The sequence below is a fragment of the Notolepis coatsorum genome, assembly GCF_963971535.1.
Source record: "Notolepis coatsorum genome assembly, chromosome: 15".
Classification (NCBI taxonomy): Eukaryota; Metazoa; Chordata; class Actinopteri; order Aulopiformes; family Paralepididae; genus Notolepis; species Notolepis coatsorum.
In genome coordinates, this window is record NC_140179.1 from 65648909 (window position 1) to 65673653 (window position 24745).

The window sequence follows — 24745 nt, forward strand, 5'->3', positions numbered from 1 at the left end:
ACATACATGACATACAGATAGACAGTACTGCTACATCTATACATTTATGACATATCAGATTTGCAAATACAGTACTGTTTGTGATACAAAAGTGTCCAGAAAAGGAGTGTATATACATTTGGCGTAGAAACTGTACATTGGAGGAGGTTGGTGGGGTGGGTAGGGATGGGTATCGTTAGGATTTTATCGATACTACTACTCTTATCGATACTGCTTAACGGTTCGGTACTTTATCGATACTCTTATCGGTTCTTTTTGGTTCTTTTTTTGCAAGAAAAAAAGACAATTAATTAAGAACAGAATCAACATTGCTTTATTATTTATAAATACAACTTTATAAATAAGTATTATAAATAAATATAATTTCTTCAGCAACAGCAATGTTCTTTTATATAACTTTATAAATAAATATAATAAATTAATATAATTTCTTCAGCAACAGCAGCAACAATGTTTTAAATGTGTCTGACTCTGAATTATAGACTTTTTATAATAAACAACAAATGCAAAAGGCTAACAGAACTGTGACACTCGTTCACCCTATCCTCTGTCATCCTTCCTCTAGCTGCTAGGGAGAAAGGACTTTGGGTGGTGGAGGGAGGTAGAGGAGGAGGATGTGTGGTGGCCCTGGGCTCACTGGCCTGGGACATAGTGGCTGACGCCTCAGCTTGACGATCTATAAAAAGTTTAGATTGTAGTATTTGTAGCTAAACAATTGTTTTGTTTATTAGCCTATTTGTAATAATTCGTTATTAGCCTAGGCAACTCCGTATCTTGGCTTACGGTTACGGCTGCAGTGGATGCAGATGGAACACTGCGCGCAAGGCAGTCGAATACGCGCATTTCTGCACACTAATATCATGTTTTGCCAACAGATGTTTTGATAAATTGATTTGCTCGTATTGCCACCCTTACTGGCAAATGTTTTGTTGCACTTGTGGCAACGTGCATTGTCGGCATTGACCCTTGTAAAGTATATCCATACTTTAGAACGCTTCGCTCTATCCGCCATGATCACGACTCAGTGCATGCAGAGCTGCTGTCTGTGTGCAGAGCGCTATAGCACGGGGCGTCGGGGACACTTTCATTAAGGAGTACCCGTATGTAGGACCCGTATGTCTATGTGTAGCACTAGCGAGCGACTCGCGAGGAGACTCGCTGGCTGCGGCTCGCTTCTCGTGCAGAGACAGAGAGAGGATCGTTCGCAACTTTTAAATAATAATAATAATAATAATAATAATTTCTCTAGAGTATCGATAGCAGTACCGAGGACGTCAGAGCTTATAAATACTCCGGTATTTTCTAATATAGAACCGGTTCCCGTTTAAAACCGGGGTCCGGGGGGCATCCCTAGGGGTGGGGTTGGGTGAGGGCTGTACATTGGAGGTGGGGGGGGGGGGGGGTTGGGTAGGGGACACACACACATTTTACACTGTACATTGGAATATTGACAAAGCCTTACTTGGTCATTTACTGTACAACTAGGTTAGGACATTTGTAGGGGCCAGTTTCGAATTGCAGTCTCACGTAGGTGTTTTTTGAGAGTGTTTTTGAAGGTGGGTAGTGATTCACATTCCTTTACAGCTTTAGGCAGGGCGTTCCACATTGATGTGGCATAATTGCGAAACGTGTTTAGTCCCTTGTTTGAGCCGAATCTGGGTTTTACATGATTTGTGGAGCTCCCTCTGGTGTTGTGATCGTGGTATTCACTGACCTTTGGGAAGTATTTTGACATGTACATGGGTACCTTGGTCGCGTAGTGTATCTTGTAGACCAGGCCCATTGCAAGTTGCTGTACTCTGTCGTCTACTCTAAGCCATCCTAGGTTGTCAAAGTGGGCAGGGGTGAGGTGGGTTCTAGGAGTCAGGTCAAGTAGTAGTCTGACTAGCTTGTTTTGAGATGTTTGTAATTTGTTTTTTAGTGCCTTTGAGGTGCTTTGGTACCATGAGGTGCAAGCATAGTCGTAGTACCCTTGAATGAGTGCTCCTGCTAGAGTCTTCAGGGTATTCTTGTTTACCAGAGAGGAGATCCGGTACAAGAATCGCGTTCGTTGGTTGACTTTTTTTATTACATTGGATGCCATTTTGTCACAGGAAAGATTAGCCTCTAGGATGGAACCCAGGTAGGTAATTTCATCTTTCCTTGTGATAATATTGTCACCCACTGTAACCGAGAAGCCGTCGGTCTTGCTGAGTTTGTTATTTGAACCGAAGAGAATGGACTCTGTTTTGCCCATGTGTAATGATAGTTTGTTGTCGGCGAGCCATATGCAGATTTTGCCTAGTTCCGAGCTGAGGGCTTTTTCAACCTGTAACTTGTTCTTGTCAGAGACCAGCAGGGCTGAGTCGTCCGCAAACAGGAACAAGTTGCAGTCACAAGCTGACGACATGTCATTTGCATAAATTAGGAATAGTAGCGGTCCTAGTATGCTTCCTTGTGGAACACCACAGCTCACTGTGAGGGGGGGGGATAGGGTACCGTTTACTTCCACCATCTGTTCCCTCCCCTCCAGGTAGGATTGTATCCAGCTCACTGATAAACTATCAAAACCAATTGCTTTTAGCTTGTCAATCAGAATGGTGTGATTGACAGTGTCGAAGGCCTTTTGTAGGTCCAGCATGACCATGCCGCAGTATTTGCCCGCGTCCACCTCTTGTTTGATGTGGTCGTTCAAGTAGAGAAGGCATGTGTCAGTGGAGTGGGATGTTCTGAAGCCAGATTGGAATTCGTAGATTAGATTTTTTTCCGTGGGGAGAGAATATATACATACGGTGGGGAGGAGACTGTACATTAGGAGGGGGTGGTTGAGTGGGAGAGAAATATACATACGGTGGGGAGAGACATGCAGTGGGGAGGAGACTGTCTATTAGGAGGGGGTGGGGTTTGGACATTTACGGTGGCCAGTTTAGAATTGCAGCCTCCCGTAGGTGTTCTTTGAGAGTGGTTTTGAAAGTGGGTAGGGATTCACATTCCTTTACATCTGGGTTAACATGATTTGTTGAGCTTCCTCTGGTGTTGTGGTCGTGGTATTCACTGACCTTTGGGAAGTATTTTGACATGTGCATGGGTACCTTAGGCGTATAGTGTATCTTGTAGACCAGGCCCATTGCAAGTTGCTGTACTCTGTTGTCTACTCTAAGCCATCCTAGGTAGTCAAAGTGGGCAGGGGTGAAACAAAGTAACATTATAGGACACTAGAAACATAAAGTAGCATACAGAACATAAAGTAACGTACGGAAAATAGGACCTAATGTCCAAAATATTTTTGACTTAAACTGAATATCAATTGGATTAGGAGTAACCAAATAAAGCATTCAATGCAACCAATTGTCTATAGACTAGAATTTTTATAGGGGAGACACTGCAGGTGAATAGGGTAAAAAAAAATTAACTAATAGATATCACAATGAAACTTCCCCAGTTGATTACTTATATTAAGACAAGACTTTTTTGTATTACAAGTTTTCTGAAATTGTATGTTTAAATATGCAAATGAGGCATGATCTACTTAAATATGCACTAATTTGCATATAATTCCAGGACAGAAATCTGAACATTGGATAAAGCCATTTTCAAAATTATAGTTTCATTTTGTTGACATATTAGAGCGAAAGGTTATTACAGAGGGGATTTTGGATATCTCTTTTTATCACTCCATAAATCAGAAAATACTCCATTCAGTCCATTTTTATGGTAAAACTCCATATTTTGCCATGTTTTTAGGAATAAGATGTGATATAAATCAGGGTATGAATGCGATATCAACAAACCCTTCTGTAAATACCTTCAGAACATAGATATGAATAGAACTGGAAGGTTTGGTGTATGTGAGTGCTACTGAAGTGGAGATTTCTGGCTCAGAGTATGAGGAACAACTCTTAAAACTCATTTTTGGGAAAACGCCTTCAAAGTTCTGTATTGTAAAATGCCATACTTTTTTTTTTACAAACACAATACCTAATCAAACCATTAGTAATAGACAACCTAAACACATGCCTGATAACTGAATAATAATAATAATGATGTTATTGAACTGAACAGAACTACACACAGGCTACAAACAGTGTAGTACATGTAGTACCCCCTAATAGGCAAAAGATATTTGAATAGATATCACTATGAAACTTTCCCAATTTGTTATGTACATATAAACTAAGAAAAAATATATTGCAAGTTTTCTGAAATTTATGTTTATATATGCAAATGAGGCACTTCCCCATTAAATATGTGCACATTTATGGATGCAATAAGGCAAAATGAAGTAAAATAAACAACTAAATGTGTGTTATTGACGTTTTATTGTCACTAGTTTCATAGAAGACATGTTTAGGAAGCAAAATATAACAAAATCTCAAAATCAACAAAAGAAGTATATTTGACTATTCACCTGGGGTGTCTCGCCTTTTAAACTGAATATCAATTCGATTACCAGCCCTGAATGTTACTCTAAGCTTAACCTCTTCTGGATGAGGGCCTAAATTTAACCCTTAGACTAGATTATTGGCATCCAATGTAATAAAAAAAAGTCAACCAACAAACTCGATTCTTGTACCGGATCTCCTCTCTGGTAAACAAGAATACCCTGAAGACTCTGGCAGGAGCACTCATTCAAGGGTACTACAACTATTCTTGCACCTCATGGTACCAAAGCACCTCAAAGGCGCTAAAAACAAGATTACAAACATCACAAAACAAACTGGTCAGACTACTACTTGACCTTACTCCTAGAACCCACCTCACCCCTGCCCACTTTGACTACCTAGGATGGCTTAGAGTAGACGACAGAGTACAGCAACTTGCAATGGGCCTGGTCTACAAGATACACTACACCACTAAGGTACCCATGTACATGTCAAAATACTTCCCAAAGGTCAGTGAATACCATGACCACAACACCAGAGGAAGCTCAACAAATCATGTTAAACCCAGATTCGGCTCAAACAAGGGACTAAACACGTTTCACAATTATGCCACATCAATGTGGAATGCCCTACCCACAGCTGTAAAGGAATGTGAATCCCTACCCACTTTCAAAATCACTCTCAAAGAGCACCTACGGGAGGCTGCAATTCGAAACTGACCACCGTAAATGTCCAAATTCATTCATTAGAATTACTTTACTTTGTTTCTCGCATGCGCAGTAGTGCACCGCACAGTACAGGCCCTCCTATGTATGGGGCTGCGGCACTGCAGTTTTACCCTATTGGAAACAAGCCCTGGCCGCGTCTATGCTTTAAGCAAGTGGCTTGTCCTTCCGCGTTCCCGTTTTGCGCTCTGATTGGCCGACGCCTGTTTCTACACTGGTTATGCTTAGGCACTCTTCGAAGTTGGTTAAGGTTAGAGTTTGTCTTAGAGAGCGTGACGGCAAGTTCTTTCGACGGTTAAGCTTAGGCACTCTTTCGAAGTTGGTTAAGGTTAGAGTTTGTCTTAGAGCATGGCGAAAGAACGGCAGGTAGTTTGCAGGCTGTTTGACGAGGAAATGGGCAACGACACAGCTCGTCACGCGATTGGCCAAACGCGTCAGTGGCCAATCAGAGAGCGTCAGTCAGTGCCAATCAGAGAGCATCTCCGAGAAATGCGGCTTGTTTGTGTAATCACGCAACCAGCGCCGTAGAGAGAGAGAGTTAAGACACTCCCATAAGACTGTGTTGTTATCGTGGAATGCGGAAGTAAAGCGCCTCAGGGGGGGTACGTAGTTCAAGTCTCAGCTCAACGCCATGCATTTTCCTCGCTGGTAAGTTTACTTTACTTTACTTACTTTGTACATTTTAACGCATTAGCAGACCACTCATGGATTTAGTCAATATTGGTATTTTATGTAGCAAGCTTTAGTTAATGTTGATCGTAAGTTAATAGCTTGTTAGATTCTAAATGCAGTTAGAACGTTACCATACTGACATTGTCTGGCCTAACGTTATATTTACCAAATTATTTGCAGTTATTGGTGTTCATTAGTTTATCATTGTTTATTAGATTTATTGTTAAAGTGAGCAACACGAGATAGACTGGTCTTCATATAAGGTACAGTAAGGTTATAATATGACAATAACACATGCCACTAGATAGACTGGTCTTCATATAAGGTACAGTAAGGGTACATAATATAATATATAGACAATAACACAGTGGATACAAACCTGTCTGGCTCTCCTCTCGTGGTCTTGACTCTAATGAGAGACGTGTTCCCCAGTCATTTGGAGTTGTGAGGTTGATTATTATTAGTAGTAATGTAGTTTGTATATTATTAGTAGATATGTAGGTTGAATATTATTAGTAGAAATGTACAGTCTCCTCCCCACCGTATGTATATTTCTCTCCCACCCACCCCCTCCTAATGTACAGTCCCCTCCCCATCATATGTATATACTCTGTCAGGATCTATGGGTAACAGTACTGTATATTTGAATACCGTTTATGTCACAAATGTATCAGTACTAAATACTTGTATGTCCCTATGCCATAAATGTCATGTATGTTGTGTATGTCATAAATGTCAATATGAATTGAAAATGGGGGACCCTGATGTAAGGTAAGGTACATTTTATTTATATAGCGCTTTTCCAGATTAAAATCACAAAGTGCTTTACAGGCAGTAAAAGGTTAATCAGAATAGAATAACCACACATGTTACATCACATACAAGATTGTAGAATACTTAAAAAATAAATGAATTAAAATACAATCACACATACACACATGTTATACCACATACATGATCAATTAAAAGCCTCACTGTATAAAAAGGTTTTTAGACCTTGTTTAAAAGACTCCACACTGGGCGGTTAGGTGGCGTAGCGGAGATTGCGTTCGTCACCAACCCCGGAGCTGTGGGGTTGTCACCAGCTTGGCTGGCCGTTCACACTAATACAATTGGCTGTATTAGAGGGTGGGAGAAGCTGGCGGGGTGGGTCCGGGTCGTTGTAAACAGTGACTCCTACAGTTCGGTCGGGGCGCCTGCTAAGCGCGGATGGGACCTGAGTGGGATAGTGTGATCCTTCCACACGCTACGCCCTCTCAGGGAGGATCCGCGCTGCCAGGTGAAAAGAAGCGGTTGATTGGCTGGACGTGTGTCGGAGGAAGCACGTGATAGCCTCCACTCTCCCAGATGATCTGACTGTGGGGGGTAAGTGCGCAGCGACCAGGAAGGGGATTGGGAATTGGCATACGACTAACATTGGGATGGGAGAAAAATCGGAGGAAAAATGGAGGGGGAAAAAGATAAAAAAAAAAAAAAAAAGACTCCACACTAACAGCAGACCTGATTTCATAAGGTAGCTGATTCCATAGCTTGGGTGCTACGACTGAAAAAGCCCGGTCACCCTTGGTTTTCAGTTTGGTCCGGGGGACGACGAGCTCTCCTTGGTCGGAGGAGCGGAGAGCCCTATTAGGGCAGTAAGGGGTTATAAGCTCAGCAATGTAGCTTGGGGCTTCACCCTTTAAAGCCTTGTAGGTGGTGAGCGCAATTTTAAAAATAAAAATGTAAACAAGACAAACGTCTTTCTCTGGTCTGCATCCCCTTAACAATTGTGTGTATTGAGCCGTACTGTATTGTAATTTGTACCCATTCTGCAACCTGTTAAATAAAGTATTCATTCATTCATTCCAGGAGCCATGCTGTTGTCTGGTAAGATGGAGGTCGTTGTTCCTGCTCCACCATGAATTTCAGGCCAGCACTTGTTGCAAAGAACCCGGACACATTGAACCTGTTGTGGAATATTTTAAATTAGTCAAACAGTGAAACTGTAGAAATTCAGATAAGTCAAATTGTATCAAAAATAGAATAGTTTATTATCTGTTTCTATGGCCATAGAAAGATTATGCACAGTTTAAAATTTGACAAATTAAGATGACAAATTAACACTTTAGTTGCCAAAGGACGAGTTTAGGCGTCCTTCCCCGCCATGCTCAAGTTGCCGAAGACGCCGTAACTCGTCTTTGATATCAATATTTCAAAAATCTGTGATCGGAATCATATTTCCTTTCCGGGGCCCTGAGATACAAGTGTGATCTCCTCTCAATCCTCTAGCGGTTCAAGACCGCCATCTGGTGGCCGATCGGCAGATCGAAAAAACGGATGTTACCTTTAACCCGGCAGGACTCACTCCATATGTGGTCAGGGCACTCGCTAATGTTAGAGAGACTCAGTCTTCACACAGTGAACATCGATCGCTGCAAATAACTCGAAAAAACAACATGATTTGGACGTATATATTATTATACAACCTGGAAATGGCCCGCGGAGACTGGGGTGAGTTTTAGCATGTAATATTACCGTGTTCGACACTAACTGCTATGATGAACATTTGACCCACATTAGATGAATGGTAAAATGTTGCCCACGGAATTATAAACGATCCCCCGCCCATCCGGTCAATATCAGATGATACGTAGAAACTTCTAGAAGTACGTCCAATTGAAATTTTTGATCTCGCACAGATTCCTACCAAACTGTATTTTTTTTCTTTTTTTTTTAAACTTTATTTTTTAGCGTTTATCGCTTTTCTGGTCAAGCATGACCGACAGTTGTAGGGTGAAACGGGAGAGAGAGCAGGGGGAGACATTCGGCAAATGACGGCGAGTCCGGGAATCGAACTCGGAGTCAACCAGATCCGTGACGCAGCACGGAGTCCCGCGACGCAGCGCGGTAACATGGTGTGCTACTGGAGCACCCCACCAAACTGTATTTCATCATCAATATAATGTATTTGGGGCTATAAATCACGTTCTGGAGAAAGCTGCAGAAAGAGATGAAAACATACTTATACTTTAGATCATATTTTAGTATGAATATGTGAATGAAAAAGTTTAACGTTGCTACACCATGAACAATACATATAGGACCTTGAATGGGCCCTAATAATGGCAATCTAGCAATATAATTTAAAAAGTTATAGCCCTGCAAAGAAGGGGAACTTCTCCATGTTAAATAGAGCTGGCAACGGATGGTATATCATGAATTTAACCTTAGGCAATCAAAGTGTTAATAACAGATAATAACAAGAAAGGTAAACAAAGGTGAGATTATGGGTTTTGTCGTATCTGTCACAAGATTGATATGAAGACAACGAGAAAAAGAACATGATGTGATTTACTTGGACATGTCATATCTAAGTCAAGCTGGCCTGACCTTTAAGTTGTTGTCTGAGCTGTATACTAGTTAAACTGAACTAGTCAACCTTTTTTTTCTCCTGTGTGTGTCCAAATGCTGCAAGCCAACCATGGTAAGATGTCGATCTATAGAAGTTAGATGTTATAATTAAGCAAGCAAAATATGTACTAAAATACCAAGTTTCCCACAGCAGAAACTGGTGGGTGAACTCTAAACCCTCTAAAATATTGAAATCAATAATTACGTGCATGTGTCCAGTCTGAGGTGAGCAGCAGTCGTGACAGCAAAGGACAAAAGACTCCAGCAAAGGACAAAGGATCACCCCCTCCCCCCTCCCCACCCACGGCACAAACAGCAACAACGCCCCCCCTCCCCCCACCACAGGACAGGACACAAATGAACAGAGTTACCTCAAGTGTGACGACATCAATCTGATTACCAGCAAAAATGGACTTCACATATTCCATCTTAATACAAATAGCCTGAGACCTAAACTGGCTGAAATCAAACTGTTGTTTTTAAACGGTAAGGCTAACATATTGTGTTTCACAGAAACAAAATTAGACTCATCTGTACAGGATCCAGAGATTGAAATTGAAAACTACTCAATAGTCAGGAGGGATAGGAACCAGTATGGAGGTGGCGTCTGTGTGTATATACACAAGGATACCAAATACATACTGACATACCGTACTGACCTTAACCATGATGAAATTGAAACTGTTTGGATTGAAATCTTATTAGACAGGGCGAAACCAGTACTAGTAGGCACAATCTATAGACCACCAGAACAGAGTGGCTTTTATGACACACTTGATGGGTGTTTAGCTGGGGTGGAGGGGGTAGAAAAAATTCGTATTGGGGACTGGAACACGGATATGCTGCGTAAAGCAGCACCCGTCTTCAAGGCCTTCAGTAGATTTTCTGATCTGCACGGTTTCAGCCAGCTAATCACCCAACCCACAAGGGTATGTGATTCGACACAAACCACCATTGACCTCATTTTGACCTCTGACAAGTCAATGATCTCCAATAAAGGGGTGATAGCATGCGGGTTAAGTGATCATTATATGATTTTCTGTACCCGCAAAAAGCTAAAACAGAAGGCCGGCTGTCACAAAACAGTCACATCTAGAGACCTCAAAACTTACTCTAGAGAGGCCTTTAACCTAGAACTGGGGAGCTTGGACTGGTCAGATGAACTCAGTGGTACACAGGTTGAAGAAACATGGCTTGGATTCAAAACCAAATTCACAGCAATACTCAACAACATGGCACCTATAAGAACCACCAGGGTTAAAAATCGCGCTGAGCCATGGATGCACACTGAAATACTGGCCGCTATGAAAACCAGAGACAAAAAATGCTCTGAACTTCATAAAAGTCAGACAAAGCTTTCCAAAAGCTCAAACAGTGAACTCCAAGCCCACGTGGTTGAACTAAAAATTCAAAGAAACAGACTAAGAAATGACGTAAACACCATGATCAGAACAGCAAAAAGAAATTTCATCAACGACAAAACTGAGGAAAACAAAAACAAACCCCGCGAACTTTGGAAATTACTCAATAATCAACTAGGCTGCAGTAAAAAACTTAAAACCAGATTCTCAAACATAAACATAAAGACGGACAACACGCTCATCACAGACAAGCTGGATGTAGCCAATTACTTAAACATCTTCTTCACAAACATAGCCACAACACTGGTAAACAAACTACCCTCCCACTCAGGGCATTATGGGGTAGAACACATAGTAGCATACTACAAAAACCTAGGGGTCCACAAAGACAACTTCAAACTTGAAATGGTAACAACCGATGAGGTACTCAAAAAATTTAGCGCCCTCCAACCTAACAAGGCCACTGGCCATGACAACATCCCCTCCAAATTCCTCAGAGACGCAGCAGCCGCCATCACCCCAGTCATCACACACATAATAAACCTCTCTATAAAACAGGGGCACGTCCCCAAGGACTTCAAAATTGCGAGAGTGACCCCTCTGCACAAAAAGGGCAGCAAATTAGACCCAGGCAACTACCGCCCTGTTTCTATTCTTACCTCCATCTCGAAAGTCATGGAGAAAATAGTCTACGAACAGGTCGAAAAGTACCTGGCGGAAAAAAATCTAATCTACAAATTCCAATCTGGCTTCAGAACGTCCCACTCCACTGACACATGCCTCCTCTATTTGAACGACCACATCAAACAAGAGGTGGACGCGGGCAAATACTGCGGCATGGTCATGCTGGACCTACAAAAGGCCTTCAACACTGTCAATCACTCCATTCTAATGGACAAGCTAAAAGCAATTGGTTTTGATAGCTTATCAGTGAGCTGGATGCAATCCTACCTGGAGGGGAGAGAACAGATGGTAGAGGTAAACGGTACTCTACCCCCCCCCCCTCACAGTGAGCTGTGGTGTTCCACAAGGAAGCATACTTGGACCGCTACTCTTCCTAATTTATGCAAATGACATGTCGTCAGCCTGTGACTGCAACTTGTTCCTGTTTGCGGACGACTCAGCCCTGCTGGTCTCTGACAAGAACAAGTTGCAGGTTGAAAAAACCCTCAGCTCGGAACTAGGCAAAATCTGCATATGGCTCGCTGATAACAAACTATCATTACACATGGGCAAAACAGAGTCCATTCTCTTCGGTTCAAATAACAAACTCAGCAAGACCGACGGCTTCTCAGTTACAGTGGGTGACAATATTGTCACAAGGAAAGACGAAATTACCTACCTGGGTTCCATCCTAGAGGCAAATCTTTCCTGTGACAAAATGGCATCCAATGTAATAAAAAAAGTCAACCAACGAACTAGATTCTTGTACCGGATCTCCTCTCTGGTAAACAAGAATACCCTGAAGACTCATTCAAGGGTACTATGACTATGCGTGCACCTCATGGTACCAAAGCACCTCAAAGGCGCTTAAAACAAAATTACAAACATCACAAAACAAACTGGTCAGACTACTACTTGACCTGAACCCCAGAACCCACCTCACCCCTGCCCACTTTGACAACCTAGGATGGCTTAGAGTAGACGACAGAGTACAGCAACTTGCAATGGGCCTGGTCTACAAGATACACTATACGACCGGGGTGCCCATGTACATGTCAAAATACTTCCCAAAGGTCAGTGAATACCACAACCACTACACCAGAGGAAGCTCAACAAATCATGTTAAACCCAGATTCGGCTCAAACAAGGGACTAAACACGTTTCGCAATTATGCCACAACAATGTGGAACGCCCTACCCAAAGCTGTAAAGGAATGTGAATCCCTGCCCACATTCAAAACCGCTCTTAAAGAGCACCTACGGGAGTCTGCAATTCGAAACTGGCCACCGTAAATGCCCAAAACCCCCACCACCTCCTAATAGACAGTCTCCTCCCCACCGCATGTATATATTCCCTCCCCGCCGTATGTATATTTCTCTCTCACCCACCCACCCCCTCCTAATGTACAGTCCCCTCCCCATCATATGTATATACTCTGTCAGGATCTAGGGGTAACAGTACTGTATATTGGAATACCGTTTATGTCACAAATGTATCAGTACTAAATACCTATATGTCCCTATGCCATAAATGTCATGTATGTTGTGTATGTCATAAATGTCTATATGAATTGAAAATGGGGGACCCTGATGGAAACAAGACAAACGTCTTTCTCAGGTCTGCATCCCCTTAACAATTGTATGTATTGAGCCGTACTGTATTGTACCCATTCTGCAATCTGTTAAATAAAGTTTTCATTCATTCATTCATTCATTCATTCATTCATTCACAGAAAGGCCCTAGCACTACAAACAACAGGAGTGGAAGACTGGACCTCTACATGGACATATTATAGGCCTATAATAATAAAAAAAATTGTGGAATGCAATTGGTTGCTTTGTATATTTTGTTCTGTTGACCAAACTTCTTTCTTGGCTTAATTGAGTAGTATCAATGGTTACAGTATGAAATGTAAATGCTAAGAAATGCAGAGTAAACAGTTTGAGGTATGATATTCACTGCATTTCCATATTCACTTTGTGCATGTATGAATGTCTTATAGATAGCATTAAGATGTGTGTATTTATGACCATAGAAGCACAAGAAAAATATGAATGCATGCATATTGTAAATGTTACAGTATGTAACGTTAGCCTATGCAAATAATATTTTTTGTAACTTATCCTAGGTTATGGGACAGTCCACAGAAAAACTGACTAATGCTGTCTCTCTGCCACTCCCCTGAAATGCTATTATATATATTGAATATAAAGTGTTGTCAACATATAACTGTAATGTGGGCTGATTAATACAATTATGCTTGAGTGTTTAACAACTGCTGTGATATGGCTAATGTAAAAGAATAGTCATCAGTAGAATGAATGAATGAATGAAAACTTTATTTAACAGATTGCAGAATGGGTACAATACAGTACGGCTCAATACATACAATTGTTAAGGGGATGCAGACCTGAGAAAGACGTTTGTCTTGTTTCCATCAGGGTCCCCCATTTTCAATTCATATTGACATTTATGACATACACAACAGTGCACTATATTTATTATTATGATCCACGGTCGAACTCTTTAGGAGAAAAGAGAGCCAAATGTATTTTATTGACTAAAAATTACATATATTATTTATCCAAAACAAATGGTACAATTGAAATGTCCCCTAAATGATCAAATGTACTCCTTGCAACTATTTAACATGTATTAATGAAGTAATCTTTAGGCATACAAAAATATGACGTAATTATTTTAATTAACCCCAAAAAAGCAGATACTGCACTCTGCTGCACGATTTCCTTAAATAATTATACAGGTAATATACAGGCAAAGTGCAGTAACTTCAAATACAATGTTGTTTTCCCTCCAGCTTTCATAACTTAACCTAGCCATTTTATTTGGATCATCATATGTATATGTTGTGTCTGTCCACTGTTTGTTAATTTGTCATCTCCCCCCTCCCCCCCCCCCCCCCTATGTAAAGCGACCTTGGGTCCTCTGAAAGGCGCTATATAAAACGAAGTTGTTATTATTATTATTATTATTATTACCTCATCCGCTGGGTCCGACGAGCTCTAGCAGGAGTCTGTAGGAGTTATAACTCAAGGCCGACCTTGAGTTATCTCTCTCTCTGTCGAGGGAGGGCCAGGGACTCCTACGAAGGAAGGAACTGCAAAGCATACTGGGAGGTACAGTAGGAACGGGTTAATGTTAGATGGGGGCATGTGTGTTTTAGGATAGTACAAGTTTCAAGGTCTTGAAACTTGGCTTGCCCTGGAAGGATAAAAAAAGGGTAAGGGAGGACAGGATAGCCAGTCAGGGCGATAAAGGTCGGGGAGACCTTGGTGAAGGAGATTCTGGGAAGTGGGATTATTTATAGATTATTATAAATCTATAAATAAGAAAATCAATAAACAGCACAATCAATCGTCATCACAGTAATGTGTTGGATAGTAGATCCGGTTTCTTTAATATGAATGATTGTCCCATTAAACATGGTTACTGCAGATGTGACAGATGGTAGCTGTATAACAAACAAAAAAATACATTATTGACACAACCGTTGCTTTGTACACATACACACTCCAGCAGTACATCTCTTCACAGTTAAGGTATTATACAGTTTCAACAGACGTCCAGGACAGGAGCAGGGTGTTGACACGGTGCTAATGGGTGAATTGTGCAGTGGTTTAGCAAACGAAGACGGGGGCCTGTACTGTAGACATGAGTTTCAGTCAGTTTTAATAATGATGAGTAAATCAGTTACCATGCAGGCGCATTTTTGTAGTTAGCCAATGTTACTACCATCACACAACTACCACGCATTGTTGTGTGATGATGGGCAGAACTCATGGATGGTCGCTGTGTGTAGCCTATGTTGTACAGATGTCATCTGGTAAAGTTAGATAGATTTATATCGTGTGTGTGTGTGAGCAAGAGAGAGAGACCACTTGGAACCACTCAAGTAAAGTAAAAGAAATCTATAAAAACACGGCCATCCAGTTAATGACAGATAGCCAGTTATCAAAATAAGCGTTATGTAGTCATCCTTACATCGGAGACATTGTTGAATCCTCGTGTTGTGTTAATCACAGCTCCGTGAAATGATGTAGGTGGAAAAAAATAACAATTCCTTGTTTTGAAGGGACTGCTACCTCATAATTTCATTGAGCTGAAATGAACACAACACTTAAAATAAGTAGTTGTATCACCAACATGCTACTGCCCAACTGCCTCAACACACTGCTCTTATACCACAAGGCCTTTATAGCTGCAATATTCAAAACGAAAAAGCAATACACATATACCGGTACACATGTGCAATTACTGTAATAAAAGCTTGAGCAGATTAAATGTTACGATTGATTTATGGACTATGCAAGTATTACAGAGTGGTGCTGTCATGTCTCTGTCTGGAAAGTTCATCTCCAAATGTATTTTCTTTCTTTTGCCACTTTGAGCACCACACAAACACAATGCCGTTCAGCTCCATTGTATTGGGAGTGACGGCAGACGTCTCGGCCGCAAAAAAAGAACTCAGCAAATCACATCAAAACCATTTGGACGGATAGATGGCCCTCTGAGTAAGAGGGAAAATGTTATTTTTTATTTTGGGTGAACTGCCCCTTTAAGGTCTTTTGTGGAATTGCAAAGTTACACATGTGTTCTGTTCCCAGACGGAACGTCAACAAACAGAGAAACAAACAATAAGAAATAGGAAGAGTGGCTAAAGAGGAGACTTGGTCCCTTCGAGACCTGAGCTGAACAAACAGGGAGCCGAAGCCTCTTTGATCACAAGTCAAAAATGAAGAAAAATAATAACCACAATAATACTGACCCTGGTTTTGTTTTAAGATTCTATAAGAATCATAAAAGAACAAATTAATTAATTAAAATTAATTAATTAAAATGTATTCAAATAATACACCTAGCCACATTCTCCTGATCTCAAGACAGAAAGACACAAATGCACGCACACACAGAAGTTTGAAAATGACCTAAAGACATTTATATCGTCAAAACCTTTTCCTGTAAAATGTTGTTAATAAAATGTAACAAAGGCAGACAGGCGTGTGCACACAGCCACACACACATAATAATCAGTTTAAAATGGAAGTTAAAAACGTACTAAAGTTACTATACGACAGACCGATTCATTTTGTTTTGAGATTAGATACAGATACACAAACAAATGGACAGAGACAGGTAAGTTGGTTTTGTTGTTCCAGTTGTAGACGTATCGTTCTGTGGAATTACTATAAGAACAAATCAAGGCCCAGTTTAAAACAGGCGTAAGTTTCTTCTGAACATTTACTCGCAATTCCATCTCGGAATCCTAGACCTCCATAGGTTTCAATGTCGTGACTCGTTCACATAACGACTAGAACATGTTCAGAATGACCCGTCGTGACTCGTTTAAATCACGATCAGAACATGTTCGGTCCTCAGAATTCTAATCTCATGTGATGGATTGATTGTACACCTGAAAGGGTTAAATCCTACAACATGGATTCTATGCAGATTCTGATTTGTTCCAAGACGAGACGAGACGAGACAAGACAAGACAAGACAAGACAAGACAAGACACACACACACACACACAAACAGACAATTTTCCCTTCAGCTATATGCAGCCTTCACCTGATCCTCATCTTGGGAACAAATAATAATAATAATAAAAAATTATAAAATATTAGGGATCTTTAGAGATTTAGTCCAAATCTGACTAAAATATGAAATAAACACAAGATGAAATAAAACAAGACGCTATTTCCCTACCACACTACAGAAGGTTAACCCTTTCACTACCACACTACAGATGGTTAACTCTTTCACTACCACACTACAGAAGGTTAACCTTTCACCACCACACTACAGAAGGTTACACCTTCACTACCACACTACAGACAGTTAAACCATTTGTAGTGTGGTAGTGAAAGGGTTAAACCTTCTGTAGTGTGGTGGTGAAAGGTTAACCTTCTGTAGTGTGGTGGTGAAAGGGTTAAATGTGTGCGCACCAATGTTCTACTTTGGACTAAATCGTTGAATTCTCTCCTTGATTCCAGCGCGTGTCACTTCTCCTTGATCTACGTTAGCAATGGCCAGCACTGCCTGTGGGGGAAGGCTGTGTTCTTCCTCCCTTCCCCTCTCGTCTTCAGCATGGACAGAAAATAGGCTGTCAGGCCTTTTGGACAAACCACAGCTAAATTATTCAAATTATTATTATATATATATATATATATAAAAAAAAAAAAAAAAAAATCACTCTTTGAGTATTTCCCCATCGCTCGTGGCTAAACCGAGGCATGGCAACGTGAAGCCTATGGGCCCCACTATTGATTTCTGATTGGCTTGTGCCGCGACCGGCTTTTTTCGCTGCGGCGAACAGAAACCAAAAGGTTTTCATTTTCATTTTCACATTTTCGATCAGTTAATTCCCACCCAAAAATTTTATACACAAAATGTGGCTTGGGGAACTGATTCACTCAGCATGAATGGACTATATAGGTCAATAAGAAATCGACATATATATATATAAAAAAATTCTAATTGATTCTAACATTTTCAAATCAATGCAGTTGAATCGTCACCTTAGGATCGATGCATCGATGTATTGTTACACCCCTAGTGACGTGCGTTGCTACGTGTCACCAAGAGCCGAGGAGGGAAAGTCAGGGAGGACGTAGCAAACGACTAATGAAACGTAGCAGTCGTCAGATGAGCCTAGTTCCGTCTGAACCCCCCCGAGACGGTAGGTGAGGAGAAGGCAAACAAGTCATGAATCATAGCAGCGCTAATGTACGTGCGATATGGACTCCTCCCATCTTCAGGAGGTATGTGGGTGAGATGATGACATCCTCTTTTCTTTCCTTTTTCTCTCCATCTTTTTCGTGTCACTTAAAAACATGAGGAACATCACAGGGACCATTGAGGAGGAACATTTCAAATGCAGCCTTTTTAGCCTTCTCTCTTTCTTGTTCTCCATCAAGTAACAACACTCCCCGAGTCACACCACACCCATTCTTTCCTTCTATCCTTCCATCCATCCATCCATCCATCCAGCTCAGACGCACATGTCCATGACACCCTCGTCCATGGCGTTGTCCACTTCACCCTTGGGCACCGGGCCCATGTCCTCCATGTTGAGCTGTTTCAGGAGAGGGGGGCCCTGCCAGGAGCTGTCCCCGCCAAGGGAGGAGTGTCCGCTGTCAGCCTGCTGGTGCTGGTGCCGGCTGAAGCTTCCCTCCGTGGAGTAGACCCCAGAGTCTCCACTGCCCTGCCGGATGTGCCTGCCACTGACACAAGATCCACATATTAAAGCCTCAGTAAAACTGCCCTATTTAGATTGTCTTTTATATATTTTTTATGCAGGTACATCTCAATAAATTAGAATAATGAGGAAATATATTGGTTGCCTCCGTGCCACGGCGCATTGATTGATGCAAAATGAGCCCCAATCAAGTATTGAGTGAATTATACTTTTCAGTAGGCCGACATTTCTGTAATATATATTACAGGGGTCGTGGGTGTCGCATTGGCAAAAAAAACGTTTAATTCTTTTGTTCTGGCAACATATTTTGGCTAAATATGCCTTGTTTTATAAATGTGTATTGATAACATAGTGCTGTAATTAAATGTTCTAATAAATATGCATGATCAAGTTCAACAATGTGTGCTTTTATTTTGATATTCCTTAATTCCACGTTGAAATTACACAATACATTAAGTGTGGGGTCGCCTAAAAAAATCCTAAATAAATTGGGGTCATGGTATAAAAAAAATTGAGAACCCCTGCACTAGAGCAGGGGTTCCCAAACTTTTCAGGCCGCGACCCAAAAATAATGGGGTCAGAGAGCCGCGACCCCCACTATTATAGGAGGTAAAAAAAAAAAAAAATGTAATGGAAATGTATGGTTGAAACATGCACACGTTCAAACGCACACACACTAATAAGCATTGGAGGCTTTTAACCAGGGCCAGACTGGGGAAATCATTCAGGCCAGGAAATATAGTGCAAAATATAGCCCCAGTCAGGCCACTTTTTAAGCAGGGGGTCTGGGGGTCCCCCACCAGGACATTTCTTGTTACAAAGACTTCATTTCCTGCATTCTGGTGCAGGATTTTTTTATTTGTACCCTTTAAATGCCAGTGTTTGCGATGGCATCACAAATTATTGTTAAAAAACAGGCTAGCATATGTATGATTAGCAACAACACTGATTTTGATGGATTTTCAGTTTTTTTGTAATGTCAGATTGAAAATAATACAATCTTTTATTCAACTTCAGCCCTGATCATAACACCACATATTAATTTTATAATTCTAACCCTTTAAATGCCAGTGTGTGTGATGGTATATATTTGCAATATATCAAATGCAAAGTAGATTTTTCTGGGGGGGATTATTACAGGCTAGCATGTGTTGATTAGCAACAACAGTTTTTTGTAAGGGTCCCGCCTCCACCAATCACATGCGGCTCCTTTTGTGTGTGTGTGTGTGAGAGCAAGAGAGAGAGAGAGAGAGAGAGAGAGAGAGAGATAGTTCTCTAACTTGTGTGAGTTGCAGTGATCTCCTGGTTGTTCCCCACCTAGGTTATCCAACTATTGCGCTGCTGCAACTAGAAACACTGTCCTGGCCTGCTTCTAAGTTCAGTGGCCTGACAAAAAAAATAAAACGTTTTTTTTTTGGACTTTTTTTTTCTTTTCTTTTTTTAATCATCTGGCGACCCACCCGCTGCGGCTCACGACCCTCCTTTGGGTCCCGACCCTGACTTTGGGAACCACTGCACTAGAGGATGGGGACACTTTTGACGACGAGCGACTTATAGAGCTGCTGGTCACAGCTAAACATTTAAAAATAAATACAGTTATAAAAAAAGGTGGTGGTGGATAACCTGCTGTCCTGATCTGGCCCAGAGAGGCCCACTGAGACGAGCTCGGGGGGAGGGGTGTGGATCTCCAGGAGTAGCGCCTCCGGACAGACGCTCACCCTGTCACAGACCGACTCCGACTCTGGGGAGAGCAGGCGAGGCATGTCAGAGCCGGGGGAGGAGTCAGAGAGGTACTGGAAGGGAGAGACAAAGAGGTAGATGTAATGTCTTATCAAAATCATTATTATGTTTTCTTTGAACCCTTTCACTACCACACTACAGGTTAACCTTTCACTACCACACTGCAGACGGTTAACAGTCTGTAGTGTGGTAGTGAAAGGGTTAACCTTCTGTAGTGTGGTAGTGAAAGGGTTAACCATTTGTTGTGTGGCAGTGAAAGGGTTAACATTCTGTATTGTCGCAGTGAAAGGGTTAACCATTTGGTAGTGTGGTAGTGAAAGGGTTAAGGTCTAAATTTGTGATTGTTAAATTTAAGACTTTTTCGCGGGACCCTGTCTATAGCGGGTGACAGTGGCAGGAGAGGCATACCGCAGGCAGCTGTATGGACGGGTAGAAGGCCCCCTTCAGGACCCGGCAGCAGTGGAAGGCAGCGTAGAGGAGGGGCAGGACCACCACGAAACAGCCCGTCAGAGAGGCCAGGAAGTACAGCAGGATCTGCCACCATGGTGTCGCTCCTGGTAAAAACACACAATCCATAATTTATTTATGTCCAAATAGACAAAACAACCATGCCCCCCTTTTAGCCAATTGGCACGAACACACATTCATTCATTCATTCATTCATTCATTCAATCTTTATTTATTCTAGAAAAATCATTGAGAAACAATATAGAAACAGAAAAGTCAATAAATTAAACAATTTTAAAATGAATTAAAACAACTTGTTCTGAAGGGCCAGATTAACACTGAGAATCTACGTTTATTATTTTATATAACTTGTATATTATTTATATATATAAGCTATATACCTTTAAGCCTCCGTTTGAATCATAGCATTATTCGCTTTCCTCATTGGACACCGCCCTTGGCATTGACCGCGCCAACAGTCGCGCCCCCCAGACAAGTTCAAAGACGAGTCCGGACAAGTTGAGACATGCCCTTGGCCAGCGCATTGATTCCGGACAAGAGATTCGGTTGCGCTCTAGAAATCACTCTGAGTATATATTGTGAAAGGCGCAAGCAGCAGCAGTGCGAAACCTAAACACGTGAAGTGCGAAGTGAACCCAGTAACTAGTGTGAACCTTAGCAAGTGTGTGTGGACTTAACGTAATTAGTATCAGAACACGAGGTGAACCCAACAGCAGAACGATTGGACATGTGAGCAGTGGAACTTACCCACGGTGTATCGTTACGGATAGCCAGTAGCTCCTTAGATACGACCTTGATATTGTAGAACCATTGTTGGTGTATTATAGTGAATTGTGTAAACGTAGTAACGTGGAGAAGAGCATCGTTAATACCATTGGCGTTTGGATTTAACTACACCTGAAGATCTGCATCGGGCTAGCTTCGAGGACGAAGCTAGCTAGCTATCATCACTGCCGTCGGGCATTGGATTAAGAGCTATTACCCTGGGGTGCTCCAGTAGCACACCATGTTACCGCGCTGCGTCGCGGGACTCCGTGCTGCGTCAGGGATCTGGTTGACTCCGAGTTCGTTTCCCGGACTCGCCGTCATTTGCCGAATGTCTCCCCCTGCTCTCTCTCCCGTTTCACCCTACAACTGTCGGTCATGCTTGACCAGAAAAGCGATAAACGCTAAAAAATAAAGTAAAAAAAAAAAAAAAAAAAAAAAAAGCTATTACCCTGCTATCGAGCACTTGGATTACAAGGACTGGATCCGTATGAGACCCCTTTTCTTCAGTGACCAGCAGGAGTATCCGACTATTCTTCAATTCCTCTGGAGCTTACCACTCCGTGGGGGAAATCACCAGTCTCCAGCTATACCCCTCGTTTGCCCTGTATCGCCATCTCACTCCATGCAGCGTTCCGGTCGAGTATTATTAACCTAGGAATTATTCATTCCCACTGACTTTGATACTCTGACATTCTACTATCATTCGCCATAAAAGAGCAACGTACTAATTCTCAGTTGTACATTTGATATTGCTAATAAAATACTGTAAACATCATCTCTTTGTCCCCGTGCCGTATATAGTGAGTGTCTGCCATATTTAACTGTACTGTCTGGCAAGTAATAATAATATTTAGTAGTGGTTTAATCTAAACAATCTTTAATACAGTCAGGGTTTTGTAACCCCTCAGTTACAATTGGTCCTTCGAGCCGGAGGGTATCAGTAATAATAATCATATTAATAATAATATGGCCAGCGGCGGACACTCTCCAAACGGCTCCCCCACACTAGAGCGCCCTAGGCGCCAGCGTCAGCCCCCTCCACACTTGGAGAACTACGCTGTAGATCTACCTCCTAGCTTATCTAAAAGGACGTTAAGCACGGATAAAATTAGTAGCTTAAGTATGCCCAACCTTATCGACCTGTCAGCCCCACTGGTAGAGACCCAAGCTGGTTTAAGCGAAACTGACTTAGCTCACGGGGGGGACAAGCGGGACATGACTTGACTATGCCCAAAGACCACCGCGCCACTGAGATGGACCTCGGAGCGCCAGAAGATAAAGACCGCGCCTCCGAGATGGACCTCGGAGCGCAAGAAGGTACAGAACGCGCCCCCGAGATGGACCTCGGAGCGCAAGAGGATAAAGAACGCGCCCCCGAGATGGACCTCGGCGCGCACCAGAGAAAAGAGTACCGCGCCTCCGAGATGGACCTCGGAGCGCGGGAGAAGATAAAATACAGCGCCCCCGAGATGGACCTCGGAGCGCGTAAAGAGAACAGGTCAACGCCAAGCCCTGTCAACTCCAGATCACCATCATCAGCGTCATCCCCAAGCGAGGCCGACCAGAGGCTAGCGCAAGTCCTGATCGCCACGCTGACAGCTTCAACGGAAAGAGACCGCCTCCAGGGTGAGCGTGACCGCCTCCAGGCGCAACGAGAGAGTGAACGCGAACACCTCAGACTGGAAGAGAGTCGCCTCCAGGCTGACGCCACGATGACCATCAGACTGGAAGAGAGGCGCCTCCAGGCTCAAGAAACCATGGAGCGAGACCGCGCCAATGCACAGCGCGACGCCGCCAATGCACAGCGCGAGGCGGAACGAGACCGTCTGCAGGCACAAATGATGGAGCAAGCGCTCCAGAGGGTGACTCCCCACTCCTCCACCCGGAGCTCCCGGAGATCATCACGACACGGGTCGAGGGCACCTTCCCCTCCCCGACCAATCTACACGGGACCCAGCCTACGGGAAGAACCTGCTTACGTTGCAGAGAAGCTGACCAAGCGACTACAAAGCCTAGCGGAGGACGAGGGAGGACATAAAGCCCACACGCACGAACCCATCTCAGACCAGGAAGAACAGTACAGCCCCGATCTCAGCCCCGACACGCTGCGTTACGAACCCCCAACCCGTCCCAGGGGTGAGTTTAAGCAACAGACAGCACCGAGGAGCAGTACCTGGGGGCCCGGCCTCTGGTTCCCACCCAGCACGAACCCACGACCCCACGTACGGGGAGACTCGCCAAGGAGGCCTCTCCCCCTACGTGCATCAGTGTCACAGCCATCCATGGCATCCTACATTGGGACACCCACATTCCCAGACTTTACGCGAGAAGACAGAGCGCAGTATACCGAACTGCGCATTAGGGCTGCACGATTAATCGTTTTTTAATCGAAATCGCGATTTGGAATGATGCAATTATCAAATCGCCAAGCCTGCAATTAAAAAAAAAAAAATAAACTTTTTTTTTTTTTTTTTTATTTAACCAGGAAGTCCCATTGAGATACAAGATCTCCTTTGCAAGGTAGACCTGGCCAAGATGACAGCAATAACATTTGCAATACATCACACAGCAATAAAATGTGCGATACATCACACAAGAACATAATAAATGTGCATGTATACAATACATCACATGTAAACACAAAGCAGAATAGTCTACATGATAGTAAAAGTGTATAATACAGGGTAATACAGTAATTTTGCAGTTGGGACCCGACTACAGAAAGCAGCAACATTCTTCTTGTAAATTTTTTTTTAAATATGTTATAATCGCATCGCAAATCGCAATCGCAATATCTGTCAGAATAATCGCAATTAGATTATTTCCCAAAATCGTGCAGCCCTACTGCGCATGTGTTTAGAGACCATTATGTCCGGAGTACAGGACGAGTCCTACAAATATGCCATCCTCCTCAAGCACCTCAAAGTAACCAGAGCGCACAACATAGCGCTGGCATACTAGAAATTCACAGACTCCCTACTCTGATGCCCTGGTGGCCCTCGACGCGCGTTACGGACGTACATGGGACTATGTCATTCAGGAGATACGGGAGATTGAACGTCTCCCCCCAGCTAAAGACAATCGAGCCCTGGATGACCTATCCATTAAAGTACAATCCCTGGTAGGGATGCTCGGGTCACAACGAGAGAAGGGGATGTACAAGTTGTACGCCAACTCCAACGTGGAGCGGATATTAGAGAAGCTCCCCCCATCCCGCCAAGAACGTTTTCGGCGGCAAAGAGATCACCGTGACCCCAACGAACACTGGCTGTCACAATGCGACGCATTTAAGAAATTGACTGCCGAAGACCTGAGTCAGTGGATTAAAGCGAACCGCCGCTGCTTCCACATGGCAGCTGAGTGCCGCCTCAAGAAAAG

At 42.7% G+C, this 24745-nt stretch overlaps 1 protein-coding gene across 1 annotated transcript in view; it reads right to left on the reverse strand.

The window, feature by feature from the left end:
• Window positions 1–17413: 17413 nt before the first annotated feature.
• The window catches only part of LOC311241526 (interferon alpha/beta receptor 1b-like), a 43436-nt gene continuing 36104 nt past the window's right edge, over window positions 17414–24745 (reverse strand). The window contains exons 6-8 of the mRNA XM_084330374.1: window positions 20540–20685; window positions 20015–20184; window positions 17414–18416 (exon numbers count right to left, since the gene is read on the reverse strand). Of these exons, the coding sequence (XP_084186500.1) occupies window positions 18185–18416; window positions 20015–20184; window positions 20540–20685 (548 nt within the window). The 3' untranslated portion in view covers window positions 17414–18184. The remainder of the gene's footprint in view (window positions 18417–20014; window positions 20185–20539; window positions 20686–24745) is intronic.